Genomic DNA, 15,626 nt, shown 5'->3' on the forward strand with positions numbered 1-15,626 from the left:
CTTGTGAATATATTAAAACCCACTAAACTGTACACTTTGAAAGTGTGAATTTTATGGCATGTGAAATATATTTCAATAAATCTGCTAAATGGGAGATGACTATGTAAATAATAAAAGAGTAGAGAGGGAATTAAAAAAGTGATACTTTATTTTGTATTGTTACAAAGGCTGAGTATTTAGATAAATTCCAAAATTGGCTGATTATGAGATCATTAACCCATATGGATGACCAAAACCAAAATTTTAGGAAAAGGTACCAAATGGGCAAAAAAACTAATAGGCAAAACAAAGCAGAATGAGCAGGTATAGAACAAAACTCTTCCTAGTAATTATGGGAAGGATAGAGGAAAGAGCTATCTGGCAAAACTGTCTCAAAAATGAGGGAGAGATTAAGACATTCTCACAAAAATAAAAACTGAGGCAGTTCATTAGCCAAAGACCTGCACTACAACTAATGCTAAAGGGAATTCTTCAGGTTGAAAGGAAAGGACATAAAAAATAGATTATAGTCACAGGAAGAAATAAAGATCTCTGGTAAAATAACAACATGGTTAATATAAATGCCAGTACAATTACATTTTTGGTTGTTGCCTTGCTTTTTACTTCCTATAGGATTCAAAATGCAAATGTACAAAAATAATAATAAACCAAAGGTTTTGGACTTATAATGTATAAACATGCAATTTGTGACTAGAACTACCTAAAGGTGGAGGGTTCAGAGGGGTATAGGAACACAGTGTGTACATGCAACCGATGGTAAGTTGGTATCAAACCAAACGAGATTGTTATAGATTTAGGAGGTTAAATTTAAACCCTATGGTAACCACAAAGAAAATATTGGAAAAGTATATACTGAAAGACACAGGAAAGGATTCTAAAGGGTTCACTACAAAAATTGGCAAAGGATTTAAGTAGTCATGTCTCCAAAGAAGATTTACAAATTTCCAAAATGCACATGAAAAGATGTCTAACATCATTAGCCATTAGGGAAATGCAAATCAAAACCATAATGAGCTATCACCTCATACCCACTAGAATGGCCACTATAAAAAAAAAAAGAAAAAAACAAGTGTTGGCAAAAATATGAAGAAAGAAAAATATTAACACACTGTTGGAGGAAATGTAAAATGGTATAGCCACTGTTGAAAACAGTTTGGCATTCTTCAAAAAGTTTAATATGGAACTGCCAAAACACCCAGCAATCACACTTCTAGGTATATATCCAAAAGAACTGAAAGCAAGGACTTGAACATATATTTGTATACCAATGTTCATAGCAGCATTATTCACAATAGTTAAAAAGTGGAAGCAACCGAAATGTCCATAGGAAGATAACTGGATAATCAAAATGTGACATATGCATAAAATGGAATATTATTCAGCCCTAAAATGGAATTACATTCTGATATGTGCTACTTTATGGAAGAAGCTTGAAGATATAATGTTGAATGAAATAAGTCAGATACAGTAAAATATACTAAAAGAAATGACAAGGGATTTAAAGTAGTACCCTATAAAATATCTATTTAGCACAAAAGAAGAAAGTAATGGAGGAACAGAGGAATACAAAAGACATAAGACCTAAAAACAAGCCCCTAAAATACATAAGGTAAAAAATTACAGACTTGAAGTGAGAAACAGACAGTTCAACAATAACAGTTGGAGACTTTAATACCCCATTTTCAATAATGTATATAACACTTAGAAGACCAACAGGGAAACAGAAGATTTGAACAGTACCATAAACCAACTAGACCTAACAGGCATCTATAGAGCACTCTACCAAAATAACAGAAGATCACATTATTCTCAAGTGTACATATGGGACATTCTTCAGGGAAGGCCATATGTTAGGTGATAAAACAAGTTTCAATATATTTAAAAGTGCTGAAACCATACAAATTTCTCCAACCACAATGGAATGAAATTAGAAATCAATAACTGAAAGAAATTTGGGGAATTCAAAAATACATGGAAACTAGACAATATACTCCAAAATAAACAATAGGTCACTGAAGAAATCACAAGTGAAATTGGAAATTACTTTGAGATGAATGAAAATAAAAATACAACATACCAAAATTTATGAGATGCAGTGAAAGTAGTGCTCAGAGGGAAATTTATAGCCATAAACATCTATATTAAAAAACAAGACATATCTCAAATCAATAATCTAACCTTCCAATTTAAGAAACCAGAAAAAGGGCAAACAAAACACAAAGAAAGCAGAAGGAAAGAAATAAGAAAGATGCCAGTTTCTGTTTTCAAACAGAGAATAGAAAAACAAGAGAAAACATCAACAAAACCAAAAAGGAAAAGATCAACAAAACTGACAAACATTTAGATAGATTGATGAAAAAAAGAAGATTCAAATAACTAAAATCAGGAACGAAATGGGGACATTACTACCAACCTAATAGAAATAAAAATGATTAAAAGAAATACTATTATTTGTGCCTAAGAGTCTCCTCCTGAATGCCTCTTTGTTGCTCAGATGTGGCCCTCTCTCTCTGGCTAAGCCAACTTGAAAGGTGAAATCACTGCCCTCCCCCCTACGTGGGATCAGACACCCAGGGAAGTGAATCTCCCTGGCAACGTGGAATATGACTCCCAGGGAGGAATGTAGACCTGGCACCGTGGGACGGAGAACATCTTCTTGACCAAAAGGGGGATGTGAAAGGAAATGAAATAAGCTTCAGTGGCAGAGAGATTCCAAAAGGAGCCGAGAGGTCACTCTGGTGGGCACTCTTATGCACACTTTAGACAACCCTTTTTAGGTTCTAAAGAATTGGGGTAGCTGGTGGTGGATACCTGAAACTATCAAACTACAACCCAGAACCCATGAATCTCGAAGACAGTTGTATAAAAATGTAGCTTATGAGGGGTGACAATGGGATTGGGAAAGCCATAAGGACCAAACACCACTTTGTCTAGTTTATGGATGGATGTGTAGAAAAGTAGGGGAAGGAAACAAACAGACAAAGGTACCCAGTGTTCTTTTTTACTTCAATTGCTCTTTTTCACTCTAATTATTATTCTTGTTATTTTTGTGTGTGTGCTAATGAAGGTGTCAGGGATTGATTTAGGTGATGAATGTACAACTATGTAATGGTACTGTAAACAATCGAAAGTACAATTTGTTTTGTATGACTGCGTGGTATGTGAATATATCTCAATAAAATGATGATTTAAAAAAAAAAAAAAAAAAAAAAAAAGAAATACTATTAATGACTTTTTTTCTTATTAATACAGTATTTATTTGTCTTCCCTCTGTCAAACTCTGAGCCAACCACTTTCCCCAGGCTGCCTGGGGAGGTATAGGAAAATGAACACACAGAGCAGAGGAAACATGGGAGAAAGAAGAATTATGGGAGGTGGAGACAGCTCCTTTACATGGTAAAGAGGATGAGAAAGGCCACCATCGGGCAAAAGAGCCCCATGGCTTCCGAGAGGGCAAAGCCCAGAATGGCGTAGGAGAACTGTTGCTTCAGAGAAGGGTTCCTGGCATAACCAATGATGAGGCTCCTGAACACAGTTCCAATCCCAGCCCTAGAGCCAGCCACCCTGACTGTGGCGGCCCCAGCCCCAATGAACTTGGCTGCTGTGTCGATGTCCCTTGAGACGGTGCTGGTTTGGAAGCTGTGACTGGAAATAAGTGAGGTCAGGAGACGTGGGGCTGCCAAGCTACTGAGGCTCTCATCTGTCAGTGTCTCAAGCCGTTTCAGCAACACTACCGACAATGGTCGGCTCAGCAGCTGAGAGATGCTCCTGACCAAGGAAGGAGAGGAGACGAACTTGGTACAGATATACATTTTTGGGGGGTGAGAGCTGCTCCCAGTGCAGAGGAGACAGAGAGGTGAGGGGGGCGGGGATAGCGAGAGAGGACTATTAATGATTTTATATCAACAAATTAGATAACCTAGATGAAATGGGCAAATTCCTAGAAATACATAAACTACAAAAACAGACTCAAGAAAAAAGAGAAAGTATGAATAGACTTATAAAAGCAAAGAGACTGAATTAGTAAAAACAAAACAAAACACTTCCCACAAAGAAAATCCCAAGACCAGATGGCTTCACTGTAGAATTCTACCAAATATTTAAAGAATTAGCATAATTCTTAACTACCTCTTATAAAGAATAGGAGGGAAAACTTCCCAACTCATTCTATGAGGCCAGTTTCACCCTGATACCAAAACCAGACAAAGACAACCACCACCACAAAAAAAGGAAAGAAATAAAATTACAGAGTAATAAGCTTCATGAACATGGATGTGAAAATTCTCAACACAATACTAACACAACAATCCAGCAACATAAATAAAGGACAGACACTATGACCAAGGGGGAATTACCCTAGGGATGCAAGGTTGGTTCAACATATGAAAATCAATCAATGTAATTCACAATATTACACGTGAAGTGTGGGAATGTAAATCGTACAGCTACTTCATAAAGTATGGTAGTTCATCAAAAATTTTTGTTAAACTTGAAGTTACCATATGTCCCAGCAATTACACTTCTAGGATATATCCAAAATAAATGAAAATATATGTCCACATAAAAACCAGTTCATGAATGTACATAGCAGCATTAATCATAATAGCCAAAAAGTGGAAACAACCAAAATGTCTATCAACTAGATAAACAAAATGAGGCATATCCATATAATGGAATATTATTAGGCCATAAAAAGAATGAAGTGCTATTACCTGCTACAACATGGATGAACTTTGAAAACATTATGCTAAAGAAGCCTAACACAAAGGTCACTTACTGTATGATATAATTTATATGAAATGTAATTTATATGAAATGTCCAGAATAGGTAAATCCATAACACAGAAGTAGATTAGTGGTTGCCAAGGTCTGGGAGAGTGACTGCAAATGGGTAAGGGTTTTTTTTTGGGGGGGGGTGAAAATGTTCTGCAATCAGATAGTGGTGATGGTAGGCAACTTGGTGAATATAAAAAAAAAACCCACTTGTAGACTTTAAAAGGCTGAATTTTATAATACGTGAATTATTTCTCAGTAAGAAGTAAGATAATACAATGGACAGACTATCGTCAATTTATAATCTAATGTCATTTTATTCACTTTTTTTCTTACAATATTCTGTCATTCAAAGTATACCTTATAAGTAACTCATGCATACAGTAGGCACTCTATAAATATTCTGATTTAATAATTAGGTATTTTTTAGAATGACTAAAAATCCTGATGTAAAATCCCAATTGGGAAGTGCATAATCCCATAGTAGACAAAATATATAATTTTACAGTAAACAATTTTATTAGAATTTGCCCAAAAGAGGGAACACTTACTATTTGGAAATTAAAAAACAAAAAATAAAAAAGCAAGATGAAACACAATACTAACATATCTACACAATGATCCCTGGATCACTGGTGCTTATTGACCAAGGGCTACCTGCACCCTGTGGCCTTCAGACTATCTGAAATTCAGTTAAGAAGACAATGATAAGGTAATATGATTAGATAACATCCTCTTAACAGGAAATGCTGCAAGAATACATCAGCAGTAGCCTACTAAAATTTTAAACTACATCCCTTCCGTGAACAGTGAAAAAATTTAAATACATATTTTATTCCCTACTTAAAAAAAATGCTTTTCATCTTAAGTAGCAAGAATGATCCTAAAAGAGGCATGAAGTCACTCATATAGAAGCTATGTTAAATTCCGTGGAAAATACTTTGGAAGATAAGCTCAAGAACATTAGTCCAAATACAAAATAAGTTCTTACATTAAAGGGCTGTCCAATGTTTACAAAAATAAAACAGGTTGTGGTCAGACATGATAAACAAATATATCCCAAACTCTTATGTTGTGTTATTTTTGTTATCCATGGACATTCACCCCAATTTGAAGGAAAAAAAAAATCACACTATTATGTAAGGAAAAATTAAATGCAACCAAATACCTAACCTTAGAGATGCGGCTATGTAAACTTATAAACATAATCAATAAATACAAAATAAAAACATCTACTAACTAAATATTTCAAAAGCTACATAATTCTAGAAAAATTCAAATATGTGGTCTATGTTAACACATGGAAAAGTATATATAAAATACTATTAAGTGAAAAGAGAAAAATTTAAAATATAAAGTGATTTCAACAATGTAAAAGTAAATATATTATAATAACAAAAATTGAAGTGAATTTAAATTTATAGACATAAATAGATTCAAATATTCCTTAGATTTTTTTCTTTGCTGCTTAAGATTATAACAAAATAAGAAAGAAAAAAAAATAGACTATTTTTTCAGATAAAACTATCCTTCTAAACAGTAAACACTGAACTATACGTGAACTCCTAAAATAAAGATTTAAGAAACCATAACTTCTCTATTTCTCCTATATCCTATGGAAGGAAATGAGCCCACATTTGCTGATCTCCATTTTACAAAACCTTCAGAGCAGTGTGTATAGTTATAACTACCCCTCTTAAACATAAAAAGAAAATATAAAAGCACTGTCCAAATAAGAAAACCAAGCAGCATGCTAACAAAACTTATCTACCTAAACTATTTTGCTCCTGTAAAAAAGTCATTAACAGTTTTAAAAAACTAATTCTATATACATATTTTATATAACATATATTTATGCTATAAATATTTTAAAGAATGGCTTTTACTTTATTCTTTATTTTAATATATACCTTATTAATATAATTGCAAGTTATGCAAACAAATCATTCAGATTGATTATTGAAAATTATTCTCTATATGGTTTAGAAAATGGTTAATTTCTTGGATAAAACATAGCATATTTAGAAGTCCGAAAGCCAAGTAAATCCCTTATTTCATTTCGGAATTTTGACAGATCTTGGCGCAGTTCATTTAGATTTTCCACAGTTGCCTGATCTGTACTTTGCATCTTCTGTCGCATGGAAGTCAAGTAACGATGCACTAAGCAACACATCACTTTTTGGTAGTTCTCATCTCTTTTTTGTTTCAAATTTTTCCATTCCTTCAAAACAAACAATAATACGATACTAACAATGTGCAGAGACAATACTTAAATGGGTTTTAAATAAATATTCACAGATAGAAAAACTTATTTTTGAAAACTCTATTAGGCTGTATTTTTGCCACTTTATGTTGCAAAACAATATTTAATTTTAGCTTGTTTAAAACAAATCTAGCCTGCACATTTGTTTTATTCACTCATCTGTATCCTTATCTTGATTTTTAAAAAATTAGTTTTTTGAAACCTGAGTTTATCGCCCAGATCAGGAAACTACAACCCATAAGCCAACCTGTTTGCCAGCTAAGAATGGTTCTTATAGATGGAACATTTGCAATCATTTTGATGACTGGGAACACTAACCGAATGCCAGTTAAGCAAAATTTTATCTGCCTCCCACTCCCCCGGCAAAAAGAATTCCACTCTTCTCTTTAACAGACCTATATTACAAAAAAAAATACTCAGTTATTGTTATATTGTTATATTTTGTCATTATTGGTACTTACATAACATCCTCAATTTTGTCTCTGGACTACAAAGTCTAAAATATTTACTATCTGGCCCTTTACAGAAAAAGTTTACCAAGAAAAGCCACCAGAAAAATATGAGCTTAATTGCAGTAGTCATACTTTATCTATACTGACAGAATAGGTATTCCCATGTTTTAACACTATGAGAAGAGGTTTCATATTTGGGGGAAATATGAAAACTTTAAACATCATGGCTCTATCTGAATAAATATTTATTTATATTTAAATAAATATATTTACTTTATGTTAGATAATATGCCATGCACTAAGTATACAGCAGTGAAAAAAAGTCAGTAACAGCCCTCAAAGAACTTGTACATTTATGCTTTAGGAAATTTCTGAGATTAGGAATTGTGAAAACTTCACGTTGCAATGCCAACTCTTAATTTCTTACCTTTAAACTGTTTTGCCGTTTGACCCTGCCTTTTGATGTATGAGAGCAAATCCACTTACTGAGGCTACTAATCATATAGCAGATAGTCTTCGGTGAAGGAATGATGTTGAAAGGTGGGGGTAATGTACATTTGTCATCAAAGTAGCTAAGCCACAACTTTGCTCGAGCAAACTTCCATTCTTTGTCTTCATGATTCTGTAACAAGTGTAATGAAAAAGCAATATAGATGTGTATACATATATATATACACACTCACACACACATAAACACATATTTGGAGAAAGGGAGAAAGGGAGGGAGAGAGAGAGACCATTTTAAATTGTCCAAATGTTTCCACACCTCATAGGCAAAAATTAGGTAAAAGATTTACAATTACTATATATTACCTACATTTTAAAAATCTATATTTAATTTAAAAACTATATGATTTCTTAGTTCTTATAATCCTTTGGTTGCATTATGCAATGTATACATTTAGTATTATCTGAAGGGAATATAAATTTTTAGAAGAATGAACCCTTACCGCTATCAACTGAAAGCTTTTGTGAAGCATTGCCACTAGCAGTTTTGTAAGCACGACCACGACCACGACATTATATGTACCAACAATAACAGCTCCAACAAAGGACTGCAATTCTTCTCCATAGCTAAATCTTGTGACAAAGATTGCCACATGTGCTAAGGAGAAAATATACCAGAACAAGGCAAAGCAAGTGCCAATGAACCTGTAAAGATAATTACATTTCTGTTTAAAAGGAAATGAAGGAAATTAATTAGCAGAAATGAATGAATCATTTCTATCAAAATTATTTAAAGAAAACTTTGACAATGCAAGTATAATACTTTATAAAACAAATGAGGCTGATCCCCACAGTACAGATATGCCTTAGTTTAAACAAAAAAAAAAAAAAAAACAGACTTAAAGGAAGATAAATTATTCCCAACTGTTTAACCCCTTGCCACCTTCTATGTGTTCTCAACATAGAGCAGCTTGTATGATGCTGGTCAAACCTAATTAGATTTTGTCACTCCTTTGCTCAAAAACTTCAAATGGCTCCCAATCTCAATAGCCTAAAGTACTTACAAGGACTGATAGTTTCCTATACGACCCACCCACCATTACCTCTCTTACCTCATCTCCTAGAACTCTCCCTCTTATTCACTCCACTGCAGCCAGACTGGCCTCACAGCTTTTCATTGAACATGCCAGCCATGCTCCCCTCAGGGCCATCTGCCTTCACTGTTTCCTCTCCCTGTAAATGTTCTTCCTCCAGGTATCTTCATAGCTTGCTTCTTCACTGCTTTAGGTCTTTCCTTGAATGTGGAGCCTTTCCTAAAATTCTGTCTTAACCTGTATGCTGTCATACATATATACTCCCTAGCCCAAGCTTTATTTGCCTCCTTAGCTCTTACCACTGTGTAACATACTATATATTTTATCTTATTTACTGCCTGTCTCCCCTCACTAGAATGTAAGCTCCACGAGGATAGTTTTATTCACTGATATTTCATTCACTTAGCCCTTAGAACAGTTTGGCATATAGTAGATGTAAAATAAATATTTATTGAATGAATAAATGACTTTCTGTTACAAATAATTCACAACAGAATCCTTCAAATACCAAATTTCCTCAGTGCAGTTAATTTGATTTATAAAAATGTGACTTTCAGAAAACCCATTAATCCAAACAAAACAAATACTTCCCACAATTCTTTGGATATTTTTTGGTAGATGAATAATGGCCATTAATTAAGGAAGATTTAATTCAACCGATTTAGTCCTAAACACCCTCAATGTTTCTGTCAAGATCAAGTGATTGAGTTCATTTAGCAATCTCAAGAAAGAAATAATTACAATGTTTTAAAATTCTTGCTTTAATGTTTCGGCATTTTCTAAGACATAATTATATTTTTAACATAGCTTTCTCTAAAAAAAATATACTTTAATAAATTAATCTAAAATATATTTTAATAAATTAAGAGGTAATATACACATACAGAAGGAGCAATATTGTATATCACTCATGTGTACTCTAAAAAACATAAACCAAGTCTCTTATATTGTAGAATATAGGGGAACTAGAGATAGATAGCAACTTGTGAAGGGGGAACGATAATCTAATAAGAACAGATAAGATATTGAGGGTAATCTTAATAACATGGGAATCCTCAGGAATGACTATGGTTTGTTAATGTTCTTGGGGTATGGTAAGAGCAAGCATATTGGAAGCAAAGTAGTTATTTTAGGATAGTTGTTTTCCTTATTCCTTTGTTTTGTTATGTTTGAGTTTTTTCTTTTTTTAATTTTTTGATAAATAAAGCTTTTTTAAACAAGAGGTAATATAGTAATGAACCTAATTTTTTATTCTTTAAATAAGATGACATGCAAAGTAACTACAAAATAGTAGGTACCTAATAGGAATGCAACACATGTATAATCCCTGCCCCCCACCTTCTCCATTTTTTTTTAACAATGGGGGCAGGTATTGTGATCACCTCACAACTGATTGTACAGTTCCTTATAATACATTAGATTAGAGAAAAGCAATTGTTCATTAAGCTCTAGTGATTCTCAATCAAGACAGTACTGATCTCCTAAGAAGTTTTTGAAAATATTGGAGTGTTTCTGGTTGTAGCAATACTTAAAAGTTGCTACTTACACTTAATACTTGAGAAGCAGAGATGCTGAACATCTTGCAATAATGGGATCAACAAAAACTGTCTTGCCCAAAATACTAAGGGTGCCCTCATTAAGACAGACTGCCAGAAGAAAGACAACAGGTCTACTATTTATTTTAGATTCAATATGCAAAGATGACTATTAAATGATTAATGGAAAATATTTATTTTAGAAAGTATTTATTAAAGTTTGCAAATTTAAAAAGGAACTTACAAAGAAAATAAGAACCATTTCCATAGGTACTAATTCATACATAACAGAAAAGAAAGAGAGAAATATATTTACTGAAAATTTAAAAAGTTACTCACGAATGGAATGTATCATTGCTTTGTTGTTCACAGAAGATGCCTACACAGTCCTTCTGTTCTTTTGGAGTATAGCCTTTATCGTACAGTTGTGTCAATCCAATTGTGAAAGAAAACAAAACAAGAAGGAACATCCCAAGAAATTTTCCAAAATCTTGTAACATCTGTCCCATTGAAATCTGTGGAATATATTACATAGGTATTCATTAAAATTATCAGGAAAAACAAAATATTAAATGACCATGCAATAAAATGAAGACAAACATATGACTACTCCCTTTTATTCCACCTGGTTGAAATATTTGATGAAAAAATTAAAAATCCAGCTGTCAACAAAAAGTCATTATAATCATGACAACAATGGGAGTGTCGGATGGTGCATTTCAAAAATCTGGACTTGAATTGCTGCTATGGAGGTAGAGGTGGAGACACAGAGATTTAAGAAAAGGCATAATTTGCATGGGATAAAAGGAAAATGTCCTGTTCAAACCTAAAGGGAAATATATGCCTATATTTATATAGTTTCTTAAAGTTTAAAAAACAAAATAACTATGACATAAAGTAATTAATTTGATTCTCTTAACCAAAAAAATTCTAAACCAAATCCTAAAGAACAGCATTTCCTCCTCCAAGACGCCCTATTCTCTTGCCCAGGTGATCAGTTTTCTTTCAACACGAGTCCATTATAAGAAAATCTTATGTGTGCAATCCAAATGAAAGAGCCTACTATAAATATATGAGTATCTATTGTAATTTAGGCATGAATAGCAAATCTGGAAGCTTTATTCAAGCCTACTTTCATTGTCAATATTTCTTCAAAACCTGGAGAATAGGTACTTTACTCTCGGTGTTTAAATTGGCATACATATTTGGAGAAAAACTGGACATTACACTTTTGACCAAGCAATTCTGTACTAGGAATTTAGTCAGGAGATATGAAGTCACAAAGATGCATGCATACAAAATGATTTCTATTGCAGCATTGTTAGTGGTAGCAGAAAATTTAGAATATCCTAAACGTTGCTGTTAAAAAGAATGAATTACATTTGTACATGCTGGCAAAGAAAGACATCCAAAAAAATTAAGTAAAAAAAAGCAGGATACAGAACAGTATGAGTAACAGCTCCTATTTCTATTTTTTTAAAGTTAGATCAGATAAAGATTTTGATTTTGATATGATTCAATACACACAGGAAGTTTCTGGAATATTACAAAAGAAACTGTTAATAAAACTTTTTTATGGAAGGTAGGTTTAGAGTTATGGTAAGCAAATGTTTATCACTTTACACCCTTTTAAATTTTCTTTGCCATATGCATTTTTTACTATAAGATTCAAAATTAATTTTTAAAAAAATCCTGCCTCAAATTTAACCAGGCCAAATTTATATAGTTAATTAAATCCAGCTGCAAATAAAATTCCTAATTGACCCAAACCTGAAAACATGACATATGCTAACTACCAATGATACAGAATGGTAACATCAAGTAAATGGCCAGGCATTCTGGCCCACTAAACGGTGCCAGTTAATTAAGTAAAAGAGGAGTGCTAAAATTTTACGCATGCCACAAACTAGTAATACAGACTCTGCAATAGTGGAGAGGTTCAATATACCGGACTCTTATGCACTTGATATCTTTCAAAGCCTTATGGCTTTCCTTCTTGGCACCTTTGCAAAATTCTGACAAAAGAAGCATGGACCTTTTAGAATCAGGGAGCTCAAAATGTGTGAGAAAGACACATTTTAATCAATCATCTTAATCAATGACAGACTTATTCAGTCACTTTGGAGAAGAAAATCATTGTTTCAAATTGTGAGTGCTTAGAATAGTCATACCATATCAGTAGGGAACTTAATAACTTATGACAATAGGAATATGGTAACTCCTCTAAAAAAAAAAAAAATACACTCCTCCTTCCCTACTACCTGCTTTTTTGTTTGTTTTTTTTTTAATCATCATTTTATTGAGATATATTCACATACCACGCAGTCATACAAAACAAATTGTACTTTCGATTGTTTACAGTACCATTACATAGTTGTACATTCATCACCTAAATCAATCCCTGACACCTTCATTAGCACACACACAAAAATAACAAGAATAATAATTAGAGTGAAAAAGAGCAATTGAAGTAAAAAAGAACACTGGGTACCTTTGTCTGTTTGTTTCCTTCCCCTACTTTTCTACACATCCATCCATAAACTAGACAAAGTGGAGTTTGGTCCTTATGGCATTCCCAATCCCACTGTCACCCCTCATAAGCTACATTTTTATACAACTGTCTTCGAGATTCATGGGTTCTGGGTTGTAGTTTAATAGTTTCAGGTATCCACCACCAGCTACCCCAATTCTTTAGAACCTAAAAAAGGTTGTCTAAAGTGTGCGTAAGAGTGCCCACCAGAGTGATCTCTCGGCTCGTTTTGGAATCTCTCTGCCACTGAAGCTTATTTCATTTCCTTTCACATCCCCCTTTTGGTCAAGAAGATGTTCTCCATCCCACGATGCCGGGTCTACATTCCTCCCCGGGAGTCATATTCCACGTTGCCAGGGAGATTCACTTCCCTGGGTGTCTGATCCCACGTAGGGGGGAGGGCAGTGATTTCATCTTTCATGTTGGCTTAGCCAGAGAGAGAGGGCCACATCTGAGCAACAAAGAGGCATTCAGGAGGAGACTCTTAGGCACAAATACAGGGAGGCCTAGCCTCTCCTTTGCAGCAACCGTCTTCCCAAGGGTAAAACTTATGGTAGAGGGCTCAACCCATCAAACCACCAGTCCCCTATGTCTGTGGTCATGTTAGCAACCATGGAGGTGGGGTAGGCGAATACCCCTGCATTCTCCACAGGCTCCTCAAGGGGGCACTACATCTTTTTTTTTTTTTTCCTTGTTTGTCTTTTTTCTTTTTTTTTTTTTTTTTAACTTTCCCTTCTTTTTTAAATCAACTGTATGAAAAAAAAAGTTAAAAAGAAAACAAACATACAATAAAAGAACATTTCAAAGAGACCATAACAAGGGAGTAAGAAAAAGACAACTAACCTAAGATAACTGCTTAACTTCCAACATGTTCCTACTTTACCCCAAGAAAGTTACATGATATAGCTACATTTCGGTGAACTTGTTCCTACTACATCCATCAGAAATTAACAGACCATAGTCATTTCTGGGCATCCCCAGAACGTTAAATAGCTTATCTGTTCTTCTTGGATTATTGTTCCCCCTTCCTTAATTGCTCTCTACTGCTAGTTCCCCTACATTCTACATTATAAACCATTTGTTTTACATTTTTCAAAGTTCACATTAGTGGTAGCATATAATATTTCTCTTTTTGTGCCTGGCTTATTTCACTCAGCATTATGTCTTCAAGGTTCATCCATGTTGTCATATGTTTCAGCAGATCGCTCCTTCTTACTGCCGTGTAGTATTCCATCGTGTGTATATACCACATTTTATTTATCCACTCATCTGTTGAAGGACATTTGGGTTGTTTCCATCTCTTGGCAATTGTGAATAATGCTGCTATGAACATTGGCGTGCAGATATCTGTTCGTGTCACTGCTTTCCGATCTTCCGGGTATATACCGAGAAGTGCAATCGCTGGATCGAATGGTAGCTCTATATCTAGTTTTCTAAGGAACTGCCAGACTGACTTCCAGAGTGGCTGAACCATTATACAGTCCCACCAACAATGACTAAGAGTTCCAATTTCTCCACATCCCCTCCAGCATTTGTAGTTTCCTGTTTGTTTAATGGCAGCCATTCTAACCGGTGTTAGATGGTATCTCATTGTGGTCTTAATTTGCATCTCTCTAATAGCTAGTGAAGCTGAACATTTTTTCATGTGTTTCTTGGCCATTTGTATTTCCTCTTCAGAGAACTGTCTTTTCATATCTTTTGCCCATTTTATAATTGGGCTGTCTGTACTATTGTCATTGAGTTGTAGGATTTCTTTGTATATGCAAGATATCAGTCTTTTGTCAGATACATGGTTTCCAAAAATTTTTTCCCATTGAGTTGGCTGCCTCTTTACCTTTTTGAGAAATTCCTTTGAGGTGCAGAAACTTCTAAGCTTGAGGAGTTCCCATTTATCTATTTTCTCTTTTGTTGCTTGTGCTTTGGGTGTAAAGTCTAGGAAGTGGCCTCCTAATACAAGGTCTTGAAGATGTTTTCCTACATTATCTTCTAGGAGTTTAATGGTACTTTCTTTTATATTGAGATCTTTGGTCCATTTTGAGTTAATTTTTGTGTAGGGGGTGAGGTAGGGGTCCTCTTTCATTCTTTTGGATATGGATATCCAACTCTCCCAGCCCCATTTGTTGAAAAGACCATTATGGCTCAGTTCGGTGACTTTGGGGGCCTTATCAAAGATCAGTCGGCCATAGATCTGAGGGTCTATCTCTGAATTCTCAATTCGATTCCATTGATCTATATGTCTATCTTTGTGCCAGTACCATGCTGTTTTGGCAACTGTGGCTTTATAATAAGCTTCAAAGTCAGGGAGTGTAAGTCCTCCCACTTCGTTTTTCTTTTTTAGAGTGTCTTTAGCAAATCGAGGCATCTTCCCTTTCCAAATAAATTTGATTACTAGCTTTTCCAAGTCTGCAAAGTAGGTTGTTGGAATTTTGATTGGGATTGCATTGAATCTGTAGATGAGTTTGGGTAGAATTGACATCTTAATGACATTTAGCCTTCCTATCCATGAACATGGAATATTTTTCCATCTTTTAA

At 34.3% G+C, this 15,626-nt stretch overlaps 2 protein-coding genes across 4 annotated transcripts in view; both read right to left on the reverse strand.

Moving 5' to 3' along the window:
* Nucleotides 1-3,380: 3,380 nt before the first annotated feature.
* On the reverse strand, nucleotides 3,381-3,827 carry LOC119527590 (ATP synthase F(0) complex subunit C2, mitochondrial-like). The gene has a single exon (XM_037827767.1). It carries the CDS (start codon nucleotides 3,810-3,812, stop codon nucleotides 3,390-3,392), a length of 423 nt encoding a protein of 140 aa, XP_037683695.1. The 5' UTR covers nucleotides 3,813-3,827; the 3' UTR covers nucleotides 3,381-3,389.
* Nucleotides 3,828-5,053: 1,226 nt separating this feature from the next.
* The window catches only part of TRPC1 (transient receptor potential cation channel subfamily C member 1), a 97,116-nt gene continuing 86,543 nt past the window's right edge, over nucleotides 5,054-15,626 (reverse strand). Inside the window, exons 10-13 of one of the 3 annotated variants that reach the window (XM_037843294.1) lie at nucleotides 10,904-11,079; nucleotides 8,439-8,640; nucleotides 7,916-8,110; nucleotides 5,054-6,994 (exon numbers count right to left, since the gene is read on the reverse strand). In XM_037843294.1, the coding sequence (XP_037699222.1) occupies nucleotides 6,767-6,994; nucleotides 7,916-8,110; nucleotides 8,439-8,640; nucleotides 10,904-11,079 (801 nt within the window). In that variant the 3' untranslated portion in view covers nucleotides 5,054-6,766. The remainder of the gene's footprint in view (nucleotides 6,995-7,915; nucleotides 8,111-8,438; nucleotides 8,641-10,903; nucleotides 11,080-15,626) is intronic. The other 2 variants (XM_037843301.1, XM_037843307.1) reach the window with 2 other exon arrangements.

This window comes from Choloepus didactylus, chromosome 1 (genome assembly GCF_015220235.1).
Source record: "Choloepus didactylus isolate mChoDid1 chromosome 1, mChoDid1.pri, whole genome shotgun sequence".
NCBI lineage: Eukaryota > Metazoa > Chordata > Mammalia > Pilosa > Megalonychidae > Choloepus > Choloepus didactylus.

Bases quoted from the DNA above. Each gene is read 5' to 3' on its own strand.
- LOC119527590 (XM_037827767.1), bottom strand. From the start codon at position 3,812: ATGTATATCTGTACCAAGTTCGTCTCCTCTCCTTCCTTGGTCAGGAGC.